The sequence below is a fragment of the Geospiza fortis genome, unplaced genomic scaffold (genome assembly GCF_000277835.1).
Source record: "Geospiza fortis unplaced genomic scaffold, GeoFor_1.0 scaffold153, whole genome shotgun sequence".
In the NCBI taxonomy this organism is placed as follows: domain Eukaryota; kingdom Metazoa; phylum Chordata; class Aves; order Passeriformes; family Thraupidae; genus Geospiza; species Geospiza fortis.
The window spans coordinates 480,977-499,022 of record NW_005054498.1 but is presented as its reverse complement, the minus strand read 5'-3'; the positions used below and the strand labels follow the sequence as shown (position 1 = coordinate 499,022).

Genomic DNA, 18,046 nt, shown 5'->3' with positions numbered 1-18,046 from the left:
TTTTTTTTTCCTTCCCCTCAAAAACATTTGGTGCTTCCCCTGCAAGAAATCAGGAGCTTTCTGTCTGATAAGGGGCTGGAACAGCTTCCTGCAGTAGGAGAGAATTTCTCCTCTGGCTCTTCCTGCACAGAGCCAGAACAATGCCAGCACTTCCAGCCTCTCTTTACCTCGGATAATCTCATTTAGGGGCCATCCTGTGTGAGCATCTCCTGCCAAGGGGGGCTGCTTTTCCAGCAGTTTGCTTTAAAAAGGTTTTTAAAAGGTTTTTTTTTTAAATGGCATTGCCACAGCAGAAAGGCAGGAGCAATCCTGAGGTTCACTCAGGGCTGATGCAGAGCAGGGCCCTGTTTGGAGCAGTAGGGGCTGAAGAATTTTTTTCTTTTCCCTTAATGGAGAGGCTAAATAGGATTTTTTTTTTTTTTCATGTCTTCATCCTGAAAGTGCACGTGGTAAACTCAGAACATCTGAGTCCTTTTGCATGGGACTGAATGTGCTTGGTTGGGGTTGAGCACACCCATAAAAGAATTTACAAGGTTGGGATGTATTCTGTCCTGGTTGCTAAGTGGGATGGACATTATGGATCTGTGTTGATGATTTATTTTATCCTGCTTCTCTCGGTTCCTTTTTTCCTCCCTGTTTCTGCTTTCCTTTTTTCCCAATTCTGCTTATCTGCTCATGGGAAGCAGTCTCCTTTTTGGGAGTGTGTAAGTGAAACTACAGCCTCAGACCTCACATGGGCAGTTCTGTGGAGGCTTTGGCAGAAAGGCTCCTAAAGGGAAGTTTGTGTTTTCAGCTTCTGCTTTAGAGATGTGACCTGATGGGCTTTGATCCATGTGGATATATGTAGAGAGAGACAAAAAAAAGCCTGCCCACTTGTGTCACTTTATTGGGAGGACAAGAGTTGCTGTCACAAGTCTGTCACAGTGCTGTCGTGCATTTCTTCAGTGTGTTTTCCAAATTGAGATAAAACTGCATGAGAAAACCTGGGGAAAGGCTTTTGTCCTTTATAAATGCCTTGTGTTCTTTCTGTGCCAGACAAGCAAATGTGCCTTCCTCAGCCTGGAGGAGGATGAGGAGAGATGTCAGCAATTCCAGCTTGTGCCCTGGGTGCAGCTCCAGCCTCTGCTCTCTGGGACAGGGACAAGGCAGTGCTGGGGCTGTGCCAGGACATTGGGATGGGTTTTAGGAGCAGGTTCTTCCCCCAGGGAATGGGCACAGCCTGAGGCTGCCAGAGCTCCAGGAGAGTTTGGACACCACCCCTAGGGATGCCCAGGGTGGGATTTTGGGGTGTCTGTGCAGGGCCAGGAGCTGGACTGGATAATCCTGAAGGGTTCCCGATGGATCCCTTCCAGCTCAGGTTGTTTTTAGGATTTGAGGGCATTTGAGATGATGTGCTGGGAGGAGTGGAAGGCAGGCTTGGGCCAAGCCAAGCTGCTGGCTGGAACAGCAGTGAAGGAGGTGGCTGGCAGGTCGTGTTCTCTTGACCTCTGCCTTAAACAGGTCTGAACTTGAAAAAGCTTCCCTGGAAGCTGCATCCACCTTGCCCTGCTCAGCCTGGAGCTCCTGGAGCTCCCTCCTGTGCCAGCAGCACCCAGAGCTGCTGGTGGTGGTGGAGCAGCTCCAGTGCTTGGCCCTGTGTGCCCCTGGGCTCCTGGAGCAGCCTTGGTGGCTGCTGGCAATAAACAGGAGGGCAGTGCTTGCCAGGAGCTGGGGCAGCGCCCAGAGCTGTGGGTCAGGACACAGAGGGGTCACAGCTTTGGTTTGCTGCAGTTCCTGTGGCTTCCACCAGCAATGGTGTTTTTAAAGTGCCACACAGAGGGGTCACAGCTTTGGTTTTCTGGGTTTTCTGCAGTTCCTATGGCTTCCACCAGCATTGGTGCTCCTGGGTGTTTTTAAAACAGGTCCCACAGAGGAGTCACAGCTTTGGTTTTCTGCAGTTCCTATGGCTTCCCCCAGCAATGGTGCACCTGGGTGTGTTTAAATGCCCCACAGAGGGGTCACAGATTTGATTTTCTGCAGTTCCTCTGGCTTCCCCCAGCAATGGTGTTCCTGGGTGTTTTTAAAGTGCCCCACAGAGGAGTCACAGCTTTGGTTTTCTGCAGTTCCTATGGCTTCCCCCAGCAATGGTGCACCTGGGTGTTTTTAAATGCCCCACAGAGGGGTCACAGATTTGATTTTCTGCAGTTCCCTGGCTTCCCCCAGCAATGGTGCACCTGGGTGTTTTTAAATGCCCCACAGAGGGGTCACAGATTTGATTTTCTGCAGTTCCCTGGCTTCCCCCAGCAATGGTGCACCTGGGTGTTTTTAAAGTGCCCCACAGAGGGGTCACAGCTTTGGTTTTATGGGTTTTCTGCAGCTCCTGTGGCTTCTCCCAGCAATGATGTTCCTGGGTGGTTATAAAACCGGTCCCACAGAAGTTTCAGAGCTTTGGTTTTCTGCAGTTTCCATGGCTTCCACCAGCAATGGTGCACCTGGGTGGTTTTAAATGCCCCACAGAGGGGTCACAGCTTTGGTTTTTTGGGTTTTCTGCAGTTCCCCTGGCTCCCCCAGCCATGGGTGGTTTTAAAGTGGGACCTCCAGGTTTGCTGGAGGCATTGCCAGCAGAGGGAGCAGGAGTTGGTTCCTCCCCTCTGCACTGGTCAGAACTTTAAATTTGCTTTAAAAAAAAGGTTAAAATTGCTTACTGAAAAGCAATTTTAGTAAGCAAGAGGTTACTTGCTTGTTTTTACATCTCAGTTATTAAATATGATTCTTTATGCAAGTAAGCTCTTGCATCATTACAGAACAGCAAGAGAGCTGTGTGATGGTGTGGCACAAAGTCAGGATAATCAAAGCTTTGACCTTCACATGTTGAAATTGAATCACAATGTTTGGCTGAAGCTTTCCCAGAATTCCCAATGACAGAATGCAAGGAGGCAGATCCTTCCCTGCCGTGCCAGAGCTGCTGTGTGTTCCTCTCATGAAGGAAAACTCTGGGCAGAGTTGCCACCTAATTTCTGACCTGCACATGGATTAACACAGCTCTCCTGCTCATCAGGGCCTTCTGCAGAAGGTGAAGCTGCTCCATAAAGAAATGGCTTGTGGCACATCCCTCTGTTTCCATGGGTATTCCCATTTGGCTCTAAAAGTTATTGATATTTAATAACTCACAGAATGACCAAATCAATGGGCACTTCTCTCCCATTTTATCCCAAGGTGTCTTTACTTGTGAGCAGAAAATTTTTACATGCAGAGCATCATCAGGAGATATCTGCTGGCAGATCAGTTGAAATGCCCAAATTTACAATATGCTGAACAAACCCAATCTGTGCTTGGCAAAACAAAGCTCCTGTGGCAGGAGCCCCTGGGAACAGAAATAAAACTGCACCTCACATTACCCTGGTGGGATTTAGTGCCAGCCTGCTGGGAGAGTGATGGCACCAGGACAGGGGAATAAAAAAAAAGGGAATAAAAACCAGGAAAGGTGCTCAGTGAGCAGAAGCATCTCTGGGGGGGAATGGGGCTACTTTAGGAGCTGGAGCTTAAATCTCTGTGCATGCTCCTGTGGGGACAGTGACAGCCCAGAGGGGCTCCCCAGGTGAGCCCTTCCTGACCCAGTCACACCCTTGTGATATCCAAGCCCTGCTTTTCTGCTTTTCCCGGGTTTAATCCTCCTGACCCCTTCAGGCTCAGCACTTGCCTGTGGTGGTGTTCACAGGGGTCCTGGGGAAGAGGTGAGAATCTTGGCTCCGTGTTTCAGAAGGCTGATTTATTATTTTATGATATATATTATATTAAAAGAGAATTATATACTAAAACTATATTAAAAGAATAGAAGAAAGGATTTCATCAGAAGGCAGGAAAGGAAAGGAATGATAATAAAATCTTGTGACTGACCAGCGAGTCCGAGCCAGCTGGGCTGTGATTGGTCATTAATTAAAAACAACCACGAGACCAATCAAAGATGCACCTGTTGCATTCCACAGCAGCAGATAATCAATGTTTACATTTCATAGAATGTGTCTGTGACAATGGAGCATAAATGTGCTGCTTTGGCACTGCTGCAGGTGTGGGGGGTGTCCCTGCTGTGCCCACCTCCTTCCAGGTGCTCTTTGGCACAGGAGAACAGACACAGAGGCAGGGGCAGCAAAAGCAGCCTCATCCTCCAAATCCTCCTGCACAAAAGCCCTTTTGTTCCCAGGGTGAATTCCAAGAGCTTTTCTCCAGTTTTGATCCCAGCAAACTCCCACTGCAGGAAGACAGGCGAGGGCTGAAAACAAAGTGGCAGCAAAATGAAAAGTTCCTTGCAAAAAAAAAAAAAGCCCAGCCAGGGCTGGAGGCTCTTTCCTGACAGCTTCCCTGGCCTGCAGCTCCTGTGGATTTCCTGGTTTGAGATAAGCAGGGAAGAGAGCAGGCTCTGGGATGGGGAGGCAGGGAAGCTCTTGGCAGAGGGAGAACGAGGGTTTATGGGGTGCACTGACTGTCCAGAGCTCCAGTGCTGGGATTTCTCCTGATACAGGGGAAGGGGGGAGGCCATGAGGCTCCGGGGGCCTCTGCTGCTCTGTGGGATCTCCATCACCCTCACATCTTTCCCAGAGCAGCAGGAGCATGTGGCCATCCACTGCTGGAAACCACCAGGGATGCAACCCCAGCTCCAGTGACCCCGAGGAGCAGAAAACCAAGTCCTTTAGGAGGGCACCTCTAGGATTTCCCTGAGCTTTGCCTCTGTTTCTTGCAGCTTCCCTGAGTGGTTTTTAGGATTTGACAGTGCTTGAGGTGGTGTGATGGGAGGAGTGGAAGGGAGGCTTGGGCCACCTGTGAAGTCAAGTTGCTGGGTGGAAAAGGAGTTAAGGAAAGGAAGGTGAGAGGGAGTGAGAGGCTTTGGTCCTGGTGCCTGTCAGGCTGTTGGAGATGGACAAAGATGGAATTCTGCGTTTTGTGGGCTGCATCCTTTGGCAGCTGCTGAAATGCTCATCCGTGGAAGTCCCTCGCTCTGCTGGATGTGACTCAGAGGTGTTGTCTGAATTCCCCACTGCACACACCAGGCAGAGGGGACACACAGACAGGGCTTGTGCAGCTCTGAGAGCTGGTGGGATCCTTATGGGTCCCTTCCCACGGGGATGGTTGTGACTCTCCATGTCACCCATGGCCATGCATGGGCTTATTAGGGCTGAAGTTTGTGTGTGCTTCATCCCTTGCAGCACCACCTCCTCCCATCTTCATCTTCATCTTCATCTTCATCTTCATCTTCATCTTCATCTTCATCTTCATCTTCATCTTCAGCTTCATCCCAGGGGTCTGAGGCACTGCCTGCTCCTCACAGAGGAGAATCAGGAGAGAGCTGAGCATTCCTCCTGAGCAGTGTGGGATCCTGTGGGATCCCCAGGGCTGCTGCTGGGGCCAGCCTTGCCCCAGGTTTGGGTGGCATTCCCTGGGATCAGGTGCTGCTCCTGCAGGGTGCTGATGCCACTGTGGTGTGCACAGAGGTTTGGGGGGAGCTGTGCCCTTTCCCCCAGGCCACTGGAGCTGGGTTCAGCCAAAGTGTTGGAACAGGGATTTTCACATTCCCACCTGCCATGGGCTGTGCTGAAAGCTGGAGGAAGCAGAGCACTCCTATCTCCCATCAGCACCCCATGGATTTGGGGCTGCTCTGCAGCTGCTCTGGAGGGAAGCTGGCTGGGTAAGGAGAAATGAAACCACAGCACCCAGGGCAGGGCACAGGGCAGGGCTCTGGCTGCCCTTGGCACAACTGCAGGTGCCAGCACCACTGCTGGCAGCAGCCCTGCAGGAGCAGCACCAGTGTCCCCACACTGTGCCCTGCACAGACTGGAAGTGACTGGGCTGGGAGGGGACAGTGACTCGGGAGGGTCATTGTCTAGGGAGGGACATTAACTGGAAAGGGACATTAACTGGAAAGGGACATTCACTGGGGAGGGACATTCACTGGGAAGGGACATTCACTGGGGAGGGACATTAACTGGAAAGGGACAGTGACTGGAGAGGGACAGTAACTAGGAAGGGACATTCACTGGGAAGGGACATCAATTGGAAAGGGACATTGTCTGGCAAAGCTGTTTGTTGTCACCTCACCATTAGCATCATGTGGCTGCTCTCTGCTGATCTCTGAGTGTGGAAATGGGCACTGAGGGTTTCCTCTCCTGTTGGTTTTCCTGCACTGGAATGGGGTAGAGGAAATGGGGCAGAGCCCAGCTGGGAAGTGCAATCCACGGTTCTGGGATGTCCAGGCCAGTGTGGGAGCCCATGAAGCAGCTCAGTGAGGTGTCAGTGACTTCCCCAGGACACAGAGGATCCTAAACACCCCGAGCTGTAGGATCATCTCCAGCAGCCTTCATCTGCACACTGGCCCTGGGTGCTGTGTCCCACAAAACCTGCTGGATGGCTGCTCCAGCCTGTGATTATCCCAGAGCTCCCTGCAGTCTGTTTGGTGGGGTTCCAGAGTTCCCCCAAAGCTGTATCAGCTGTCCCCTCCCCAGGGTCCCTGCAGCCCCCTCCAGGGCATGTCTTGCACAGGATCCCAGCTCTGATCTCCATCTTTGCACTCAGCAGGTCTGAACTCCTCTGAGATTTGGAAATGCACTCTTATCAGGGTGACAGACAGACTCTGGTAACCAAAAGGTGCAGATAAACAAGAAGAAATGGCATCCTCTGGTTTCAGTATTGTCACGAGTAGCCCAGCAGCCTGCAGCCCTTTTGCAGGGTGTGCTGAGAGGAAAATGGGCAGAGTAAGAGAGATTAGCCCCAGTCAGGAAATTACCTCCAAAATTGAATTACTGAAATACAGAGCTTGCTGAAAGGCAGGCAAATAGCTCCTGATATTTGCAGAGTTTGGTGACATTTCTGTCCATGTCTGCACCGCAGGAGCCACAGATTGAGTCTGCTGGAGTCCTTATTGCCCTGCCTGTTCCAGCGTTTTCTTCTGCTGCTGTTCAGAGCTTCTCCTGCTGGAGGCCGGGCTGAGGCAGGCACCAAGCCCTGCCCTTGTGATTTTACCTGGCAGCAGAGCTGCAGATCTTTGTCTGGGCAGTGTGGGTGCCTCAGCAGGGACACAAATAACCCTGGCTTTGCTCAGGGCTGCCCCAGTTCAGCGGGTGCACCTCACCTCTCCCTGCTCTCCCTGCACAGCCCTGCTACTTTGGTTTGGAGCCTCTCCTGCCCTGAGTTTATTACAGCTTGTGGGGCTGAGTCAGAGCAGGGAGTGCAGCCCTGTGAGTGCAGCCCTGTGATGGGTGGAGCTGGGGCAGGGATGGCTGCTGGGGCACATCTGGGTGCTGGGACACATCTGGGCGTTAGGGACAGGGATGGGTGCTGGGATAGGGATGGGTGCTGGGACACATCTGGTTGCTGGGGCACATCTGGATGTTGGGGACATGAATGGGTGCTGGGGAACCCAATCTGGTTGCTGGGGCAGGGATGGGTGCTGGGGCACATCTGGGCGTTAGGGACAGGGATGGGTGCTGGGACAGGGATGGGTGCTGAGACACATCTGGATGTTGGGGACATGGATGGGTGCTGGGGAACATCTGGTTGCTGAGGCAGGAGTGGGTGCTGGGGCACATCTGGGTGTTAGGGACATGGATGGATACTGGGACATGGATGGGTGCTGGGACAGAGGTGGGTGCTGGGACAGGGATGGGTGCTGGGGACAGGGATGGGTGCTGGGGCACATCTGGGTGCTGGGGCACATCTGGGTGCTGAGACACATCTGGGTGCTGGGCCACATCTGGGTGCTGAGGCACACCAGGTGCTGGCCATGGCCACCCTCAGGACAGGACAGTGACTTGCATCCCCACCATTGCCTGCGGGTGCTGACGGTGTCGTGGGGAGTTTGGGATCAGCTGGTGCCCAGGCCATGCCAGGCTGTGCCATGCCAGGAATTAAGCTGGGATGCCAGTGCAGCATCCTCTGCTGCTGTGGTGTGCCAGGGTTTCAGGATTTCCTGCGGTGCTCTCCTTCTGGTGCACATTGCAAAAATTCACCACAGCCGTGTAAATGCCCTTGCCTTTCCTGCTGCATGACCCAAAATACGACTCCTGAAGACAGAAAGGAAAATAAATAATGCTTTAATTCCGACATTGGGGTGTGAGTTGCAGTGTGCTCAGAGCTGGATGTGCCAGCAGCTGTGCCAGCAGCTCCATGGCATCCAGAGGAGAGGCTGGAGCTGGGAGCCATCTCAGCCCCAGGACCGTGGCAGGCTCAGCTCCATTCCCCAGCAGCCCAGCAATGGTGTTAAGGAAACACATGTCAAGTTTGCAGTTTCCAAGGAGTTGTTGCAAACAGCCACGAGGCAAGACACGGATGAAGGAGGTGTGGGGAATGTCCCTGTCCTGCCCCACCATCCCTGGGGCATCTCCATTTGCTTCCAGCACACCCAGCTGCAGTGATGGAGGAGCAGCCGGTGGCACTGGGCCGCTTCCTGGCAGGGCAAAGGAACAGCGGCTCCCTCAGGTTTCAAGGAGAAAAATAAAGCACAAATCCACCTCATCCCATCCCTTGGCTTTTGGTTGAAACTTCTACAGCTTTTAAACATCTCTTGCATATTAAATTCGTTTTGTGGCTTAATGAGGGGTCCTAAACCAGATTTTCAGACCCGCTTTTCTGTATCGTTGGTGTTTACATGAACACCTGGCTTTTGGTTTTCTCCAGAAATTAGGGCTTGGCTAAAACTCTGCATTTACAAACTGGATGGTGGGCACAGCTCAGCCACTCATCCAGCCTGTCCCTGGCACAAAGGGCATCTAGGCACCTTTACCAGAATGTTGCCAAGGCACACAACCGAACCACGGGGGCAGAAGTGGTGAGAGAGCTTCCCTTGTGCCTCCCCACCATGGTCACCAAGCCATTGTCGCCTGCAGCTCCATCCCACGGGCATTTAAATCCAAAATCCATTGCCTGGTTCCACAAAGGGCAGATTTCAGAGGGTTTTTACCCATTTGGAGCCCGTGGGAGGAAGGTGGTGGTGCAGGAACCACCGTGGAGATGCCACATGGAGGGGGACGCGTGGGGATGTGGCATTTTGTGCTACAAAACCCACAGAAGTGGCTGCTTGAGGAATGTACCCCCTTTTTTGTTCTCTCTGAGGGCTGGGTTTCCATTTCAGCTGGAGTGCAGCCAGAAGGAGTCCTGGTACAGCTCCAGCAGCAGGGCTTCTCCTCAGGCCCACTCATTGAGAAGAGACTTGGTTATCTCTGTGTATTTCCATTTTTCAGCTCACAGCTGTGCTCATGGCCCTTGTTTACTCTGGAGTGGGCAGGGTCTGGCCCTGGGGACACCAGGAGTGCTCCTCTCACACTGGCCTGGCGTGTCCCCACGTGTGGGGGAAGAATTTAATTCCCTGGAGGAGAGACCTGGGCAGGATGAAAGGCTTCAAACCTTGAGCACTGGGCAGTGGTGACGAGCTGGGGCAGGTGACAGGACACCCCCCGCCCTCAGACTGTGCCAGGATGGTCTGTAACAGCCATAAGAATTCACAAATATAAATAATGAACCCCTGGGATGATTTGTAATACTTGTTAAAAATATTTTTTTCACTTCTTTGGTCATTTTGTCAAAATATTTTTAAACACGAGGTTGCTACACCTACAGCAGCAGTTGCTCCAGGTGACCCTGCTCTGCCCTGGGTGCTGCTTTGAGATATCTCAGTGTTTGTGTCCAGGAATTTCTCAGAGATTTTGGTGTTTCCAGGTGTCCTGGAAGGCTTAAAGTTCTCTTTGGCAGCACCAACCCCCCCGTTGTTGGTGAAATGTGGGCTGGAGCAGAGCTGTGCATAAAAGAAACCCTTTGCACTTGCACACCAAGGCTTTGCATGAGGAACTTCTCCTGCTCAGCATCTCCAGGGTGGCTGGGACACAGAAGAAATAATCTTAATTCCTTGGGTTTGTCAGAACCATCTGGGCTGGGAGTTTGCGCCTAAGCCGTGGGTCCTGTCCCTCTGCAAAGTGGCACGTCAGGATCAGGCCAGACTTTGGTTGTGGAGCCTTGGGAGCAGCCAAAATTCACTTTTCTTGCATGGAAACCCACCAAACATTCCCAGTTTGCCCTCATTTTTGAGGTGGGAGTTTGCTCACACAGAGACTTCAGCTGATAGGGGAAAACCAGATCATTTAGCTTTCAAAACCTTCCAAGCAATCACACAAAAAATCCTTAAGAGAGACAGGAATTGTAAATGAGGCACTTTTATCTCCTAAAAAATGGGAGAAAGAGGCATTTCCTGCCTGTGAAATTTTACCAGCAAGTTATAAGCCTAAGAGTGTTGTTTGAAAGGAAATGTTGCTACATGGCTATTGAACACATTTTTAATAATAAATTGTGGTGAAGACAGAACTAGTTAATATCCTTTGAAGGAAATAGGAGCTTTTTGTGGCAAGGAACCATTTATTTTGGATTGTGTCATAAAAAGTTTTTGACTGCAGTGAAAAGTCTGGAGACTGGGATTTTCCTTCAGAAGTCAAAGTTTATTTTCTGTTATTTTCTGCTGCCCATGTGGGCAGCAAATTCCTCTGTCTTCCCTTTCTTTGTTATTCCCTCTTCACTGTGAAATGCTGAAGTTTCCTTTTTCAATTAAATATTGCTGTTTAATTGAGGGGGGTTGAGCATCCATCCCTGTGCTCTGTCAGTGGGAAGAGGTTAAGGAGCCCCTTGGAAATGTGCTTTCCTCCCCTCCCTCAGGAATTGGCTTTGAGACCTTCACAGGGAAGTGTTCGATGGGTTTTCGTTGAGTTTTCATTTCATTCAGGGTTTCTTTTTCCTGCCCCAGTTTTGCTCTCAGGCTTGGTTTGATTCTTGGGGTTGGTTGGGCCCTGCAGGAGCAGTCGGGGTCAGTTGTGGGGCACAGGAGCTTCCAGGGATGCTGCAGCCAAGTGCTGGCATCAGAACCCCAAAATCAGGGAATCATTGAGTGTGGAAAAGCTCTCCAAACTCATTGAATCCAAATATTAACCCCAAAATCAGGGAATTATTAATGGTGGAAAAGCTCTCCAAGCTCATTGAATCCAAACAAGAACCCCAAAATCAGGGAATCATTGAGGGTGGAAAAGCTCTCCAAGCTCATTGAATCCAAATATTAACCCCAAAATCAGGGAATCATCAAGGGTGGAAAAGCTCTCCAAGCTCATTGAATCCAAACATTAACCCCAAAATCAGGGAATCATCAGGGGTGGAAAAGCTCTCCAAACTCATTGAATCCAAACATTAACCCCAAAATCAGGGAATCATCAAGGGTGGAAAAGCTCATTAAATCCAACGTTAACCCAGCACTTGCAAGGCCACCACTAAACCACGTCCCCAGGTGCCACCTCTGTTCAGGGATGGTGATGCCACCACTGCCCTGGCCACTCTTCTGGAGAAGAAATTCCTCCTGATTTCGAATCTGAACCTCCCCAGGCACAACTTGAGGCTGTTTCCTCTCATCCTGAGATGGAACTTGCAGGAAAGGATTTTCAGGAAATTTGCTTTGTAAAGGTGGCACCTTCTTCAGCTCCAGTTCAGTATTTACTGTGAGTTTTTTGGTTTTTTTTTTTGCTAAAAGAAAGTAGATTTAAGCTTCTGCTTACTGTCACAGATACCCTGGAAGTTTTGTTTATCAAAACTGGATTCTGGAGATGTCTCTCAGCATCGCTCCAAACCAGGCTTGGTTTTTTGTCCCTCAATTATTCTTCAAACTTGGCTTTTGAGTCAAGTGCTTGTGGATGTCTCCATGTGCCAGATTGCAGGGAGAGCTCTCAAATGAGCTTTAGCTCGAAGGCTCAGGGACCACCAAAGCTCCAGGGGTTGTTTACACAGAAAATTCATTATTTCTTGGCTGCTGGGGAGCAGATGCACCATCCCATCTGCTGAGCCACCAGCAGAACCTTCTGCAGAAGGAGCCACATTTAGGCTTGGAGCTGTGCGTGGTGGTTCACTGGGGCTTTCCTTATTGCACATCCCCAGGGATTGCAGGAAAATCCCCCTGCACTGCTGGGATGTGCCCCAGGCTGCAGCCCTATGCTGGTATGTGGTGTTTGAAGCAACAATCTGTGTGGATGCCTGGTGCCTGCCACGGGTGGGCTTTGTCTTCCAGTCCCTGACTCTGTTATTGAATCACCTGCTTTTCCCAGATTTGCAATCTCCAAAAGCTCAGTTTCTGCGTCAGATGGGGCTGAGAGGGGCCGCAGGCAGCGCAGACCGGCAGATAAACACACACGGTGGTTTTGTCCAGGAAACAAAGCTAAAAATAGTCATGATTCACAAAAACACTCTGGAAAATACTGGTTTTCTGGTGCATGGAGCAGGTACCATCCCATTTTGTGTGTTATTAAGCTGCCCCCACATTTGGAGCTCCTGTGCAGATGATTTTAATGCTCCCCAAGCCGAGTCTGCTCTGGCAAACTGGGGGATTTTATTTTGACAGAGAGACGCTTGCTTGGCACTTCCTATTGAACAGAACTGATCTTCAGACTTCCAAATATTCTTTTCCTTTTAAAAGAAAAGCCTTTTAAGTGTGTTTGTGTTGGGGGAGAAAGTCAGCGGTGTGAGCTGGATGTTGAATTCTGGAGTGAAGGGGGATCCAGGTTGCTGCTGGGGTGGTTCTGCTGCTTGTTTTGGGTTTAAAGCAGCGCCATGCTCAGGATTGCTGGTGCTTCCTGCAAACCACTCGCAGACCTCGGCCCCAGAGGCTTGGAGAGACGAGTGCTTTGCATGTTGGAACAAAAGGAGCTCAGAAATTTGGCCTGATCCAGTTAAAAGCCATGAAATCGCCTGATTTCAGCCCAGGATTCATTAAATAACCATAAAATCAGCACAGCCCCCACCATCCACACACCTCTGGCTGCTGCAGGTGCAAGTCCTGGCCGTGGCAATTCCCATTTCCCCTCCCTCCTCCTGGTGCCATCATGGAATCCATGTCTTATTCAAGCTGCTGTTGTTGCTTTCTGCTTTCTTGAAAAGAAAACCCCAAAGAATGTTAAATTCTGCCTGTGCCTTGGCAGCTCCAAGGCACGGACAGATTGTGCTTCAAAAAAATGGCAAAGTTTCAAAATATTGTGTTCCGTGAAGAAGAGACGAGGAAAATAAACTCCCCAAAATGCAGATTTTATTTCCCTAGGAGGAGAGGCTTTTAGTGTTTATTTGGGTTTGGCTTTTTGCTCCCTGGTTCTGCTGACACCGCTCGTGAACCAAGATAAGGTTCAACACTGCACAACCTGTTCTGGGTCCAGCTCAAATCAAAATTTCCAGTCGGTTCATTTTCTCCCTCCCGCAGCAGGTTCCTGAGCCTGGGGACAGCACATGGGGTGGTGCAAGCAGAGCATTGAAGGATAAATGGAAAAAAGGGAATAACAGAGCAAATTTGTGCCTGTTTCTTGTTTGATTTCGGCCGTGCCAGAGTGAATCCTTGTGGTTTGCCAGGAGGAGCTGCTGAGTGTTCACAGGGACAGTTCAGCCCTAAAAGGAGCAGTTAGTTCCTCCACAGGCGGTTTGGTGGATTTTTGTGTCTTCTTTTCCGCGTGCAAAATCAGTTTGAAGATGTTTTTCCTGTGCCTGTCTCGTTTCCTTGAGGATGCAGGGAGGTGGCAGCTTGGGGAATGCCAGAGGAGCAGGGAATTTGTTTGCAGGGATTTTGTTTTCCTGCACTGCCAGCCCTGTATTTTTGAGATTCCTTAATTTGGACAACATGCCAGCATCCAGAATAGCTCTGCCATGGAACATCCCACAGATCTGAGGTGCACCTGGCACAGCTTGGGCAGGAGAGGGAATCTGGAGCACCCAGCACACCAGAGAACTCTACAAATCAACGTGGCTCCCCAACAATGCTTTGACTTTGTAACTGAAAATTCCAACACAACCAAAGAAGGGAAAAAAATCCCAAAGTTTCCACTCCAAAGAGTCCCATTCCAAAGAGTCCCATTCCAAAAAATCCCATTCCAAAGAGAATTCATCCTGAAATGAAAACTCAACAGAATAAAAATTTGCTGAAGATCTTCAATGTTCAAACCACATTGGCCTGCACTGCCAGCCCTGTATTTTTGAGATTCCTTTTTTTGGACAACATGCCAGCATCCAGAACAGCTCTGCTATGGAACACCCCACAGATCTGAGGTGCACCTGGCACAGCTTGGGCAGGAGAGGGAATCTGGAGCACCCAGCACACCAGAGAACTCTACAAATCAACGTGGCTCCCCAACAATGCTTTGACTCCCCAACCCAAAATTCCAACACAACCAAAGAAGGGAAAAAAATCCCAAAGTTTCCACTCCAAAGAGTTCCACTCCAAAGAGTCCCATTCCAAAGAGTCCCACTCATCCTGAATTGAAAACTCAACAGAATGAAAATTTGCTGAAGATCTTCAATGTTCAAGCCACCGATGGAGGAGAACTCTACAAACCAAAATGGTTCCCTGAGCCCCACCATGACCCAGGAAGGGCCAAACCCCAAGATTCCCCCCCAAAGAGCCCAAATCACTCCAAGACCCCACTAAAATTTGGTCTTTGCAGGATTTCATTTCTGGATAATGCTCCTCAGCACGTCCTTGACTGTGTAGGTGAAGGTGGTGAAGCCCACGATGAGCAGAACCCAAAACCCCACCAGAACTAGGAAGGGCAAAAAAATCCCAAATTTTCCACCCAAAGAGTCCCATCCAAAGAGTCCCACTTGTCCTGAATGGAAAACTCAACAGAATAAAAATTTGCTGGTTTTTAGAGTAATTTTTGCTTCCTTCCACACCAGCTTTTACTTTTTGGGAAAACTCAGAGCTGTTCTTTGTGCTCTCCATGACCTTGCTGTTTTATTTTGCTTTTCCTGTGTGAGCTTGGGAGCTCCTGGGAGCAGAGAATTGGGGTTTTTTCCCCCATTTTTTCCCTCTGTGCATTCACAGCTCTGTTGATTTCTAATCCCAGCAGTGAGTGTGCGCAGGGGTTTGCAATAAATGTCAGCTGGGTTCTTGCAGCCTGCCCCATCCTGGAATTACTTTGTCAAAAGGAGAGAGCACGATCCCATCTTTTGAAGCAGATGAAAGAAAAAAATACTGAAAAAAACCACAAAAAATCCACTAAAAATGAAAAAAAAAACCCCTGCCAAAACCTCAAACCCAAACAAAAAAAACTCTTTAAAAAACCCCCAAACAAAAACGAAACAAAAAATCCCCAACAACAGCAACAAAACAACCCAAAAACCAAAACCCTAAAAAAAAAAAAATTGCTAATCTGAATTGATTAATTGATTCCTACAGGTCATTTTCCATCCTGGGTGCTGCCCTTTGATCCAGCACCCCTCTGGCACTGGGATGCACCAGGCATCTATTGATGTGTCAAAAGGAAAAACAAATTCAGACGTGTAGAGGTGAAGTTTGGGAGAGAGGGTTGGGAACAGAGAGTGAAAATCCTGCTTAAAAAAATTAATTAATATAAATTGTTAGATTAAAAATGCTGAATGCCTCAATTAAATTGTGCCTTTTTGGGGGGGGATGGACTGAATTATTGGTGAAGTTTAAGAGAGGGTTGGTAACAGAAAGAGTAATTAATAGAAATTGTTAGATTAATAATGCTGAATGCCTCAATTAAATTGTGCCTTTTTGGGGGGGGATGGACTGAATTATTGGTGAAGTTTAAGAGAGGGTTGGTAACAGAAAGAGTAATTAATAGAAATTGTTAGATTAATAATGCTGAATGCCTCAATTAAATTGGGCCCAAATTATTGCTGAGGTTTGAGAGAGATGGTTGGAAACAGAGAGTAAAACTCCTGCTTAAAAAAATGTAATTAATAGAAATTATTAGATTAAAAATGCTGAATAACTCAATTAGATTCTTATGCCTTTTTTGGGGGGATGGACCAAATTATAGGTGGAGTTTGAGAGAGAGAGTTGGGAACAGAGAGTAAAACTCCTGCTTAAAAAAAAAGAGTAATTAATAGAAATTATTAGATTAATAATGCTGAATACCTCAATTAAATTGTGCCTTTTTTGAGGGGAATGGACCAAATTATTGGTGAGGTTTGAGAGAGATGGTTGGAAACAGAGAGTAAAACTCCTGCTTAAAAAAATGTAATTAACAGAAATTATTAGATGAAAAATGCTGAATGCCTCAGTTAGATTCTTGTGCCTTTTTGGGGGGATTTGATTACCCAGCCAAGCAGGCAGATGTTTCCCTTGGGGTTTGGTGCCAGGGGTGATGTTTCCAGGTTGTTTTCTCCCAGGGGCTGCATCTGTGCAGTCACAAAAAGCTTCTTGTGTTCCTCTGCTCTGCCTGGCTCTCGTGGCTGCTGCTCTGGAGCCCTTTCCAGGAGAGCTGCAGCTGAGCTGCCTCAGAGCTTGAGCTGCATCCAGCTCAGCAAAGCTTGGCTGGTCAGTGTGAATACAAACAAATGGCTTTGAAGCCTCCAGACTTGAATTCTGCTTTATTTTTGCTGGGTTTGCATAAGTGTAGTGACCAGGAGATGAAAGGTGCAGTTAAACAGAATCACAGTCTGCGCTTTCAGATGCAATTTTCAGAAGATGCTTCATCCTGCCAGGGTTTGAAGTTCTGTATCTGGAATGGTTTTAAATCTGAGAAGTGTTTGAAGGGTTCCTGCGTGGGTAGGAGGAGAAATACCTTTCCCTTTGCATGTTCTCCTGGCCTGCCTTTGCCAGAGCTCTTGCCCGTTTTCTGGAGCAAGTTGGCAGGCAGAGCTCGCAGGTTTTAATGAACCCCTGCTGAACAAAGGCACATAATGTTTGAACTCTGTGCCCTGAGTGTGCCCCACCAGCCTGGCTGGGCACTTCTGTTAAATGAGCTCAACAAATATAGACAAGCTGTGTTTTGCAAATTAACCCCAAACAAATCATCCCAAACAACAACAACCACCAAAAAGTGCCTTTCTTGAACTCTGCCTCTTTCTTGTTTTACAGGCAAGAAGAGAAACCCTGGGCTGAAAATTCCTAAAGAAGCATTTGAGCAACCGCAGACAAGCTCCACGTAAGTCTGCAAGCACTGGGGCAGAATGAAAAGCAAACCACGAAGCCCAGCTGCCCTCCAGCCTTGGCTGGCACTTGGATGGAGCTTGGAGCACCCTGGGATAGTGGAGTTTGTCCCTACCCATGGCAGGCAGTGGAATTAAATGATATTTAAGGTCCCTTCCAACCCAAACCATCCTGGGGTTCTGTGATAGTTTCTCAGCCCTTGCATTTCCCAGGGAGTCTCAGCCCCATCAGTCTCGTGTGCTGCTGGATGGGGCAGTAAAAGAGAAAAAGATAAAGAGCAGAAGAAAAAGTTAAAAAAAGAAAAAGTTAAAAACCAGAATGAGCCCCTAGTTTTTACTGGTGTGGCACTTTGGCACCGGTTTGGGCAGCAGGCATTTGGTCCAGGCATGAAACTCATCCTCTTCCCTGCTCAGCCAGAATGCCTCTGGTTTTAGGGCCCTTTGTGCATCCCCAGCCTGCTTGGCTTTCTGTGCTTCTGTGGTTCGAGTGTTTGCAGCCTGTCAGCCTGTGCTCTGTGACTGAGGTGCGGGTTTACAGCAGCTCTGGATGCTCCTGCCCGTTTAATCCACTTTTCCTACAGGCTGGCAGGGATTTGGTGCTTGCCTTGGTTTCACAGTGAATCCCTGTGGGATCCTGCAGGGGCAGGCTGGGTGTGAGAAATGCCAATTCCAGATTCCAGGCGCTTTTTTTCCCCTTTTTTTGGGGGGGTGATTTTGTGGATCTGTTGATCCTGCAGAGCCAAGATCAACACCCCAAAAAGGATCCTGCAGGGTCCTGCAGGGAAGGTGTGAGGGCATGGCTTGGGGGCTGGATTTAGTCACTGAGGGAAAATTGATTTTTGTCGGGAATATTTCACATCTTTTCCCTTTTTTTTGTTTGTGCAGACCACCCAGAGATCTGGACTCCAAAGCCTGCATCTCAATTGGTGAGGAGGTAAGAGTGAGAGACCTCTGGGACCAGAGACCATCCTGGGCTGGCTGCTTGTGGGATTGCTTCGCTTCAACCCCCTAGAAAGGACAGAAAATTACAATTAACATTATAATTTATATATTTTAACATATAATTTATATCTATATAAATATAAAATATTTATATTTATATATAAACTTTATATAAATATAT

The 18,046-nt window shown here is 48.9% G+C and overlaps 1 protein-coding gene across 1 annotated transcript in view; it reads left to right on the top strand.

Moving 5' to 3' along the window:
* Positions 1-16,842: 16,842 nt before the first annotated feature.
* The window catches only part of MAP2K6 (mitogen-activated protein kinase kinase 6), a gene marked incomplete at its 5' end in the record, with an annotated part of 23,588 nt that continues 22,384 nt past the window's right edge, over positions 16,843-18,046 (top strand). The window contains 2 exons of the mRNA XM_031063346.1: positions 16,843-16,919; positions 17,809-17,857. Of these exons, the coding sequence (XP_030919206.1) occupies positions 16,843-16,919; positions 17,809-17,857 (126 nt within the window). The remainder of the gene's footprint in view (positions 16,920-17,808; positions 17,858-18,046) is intronic.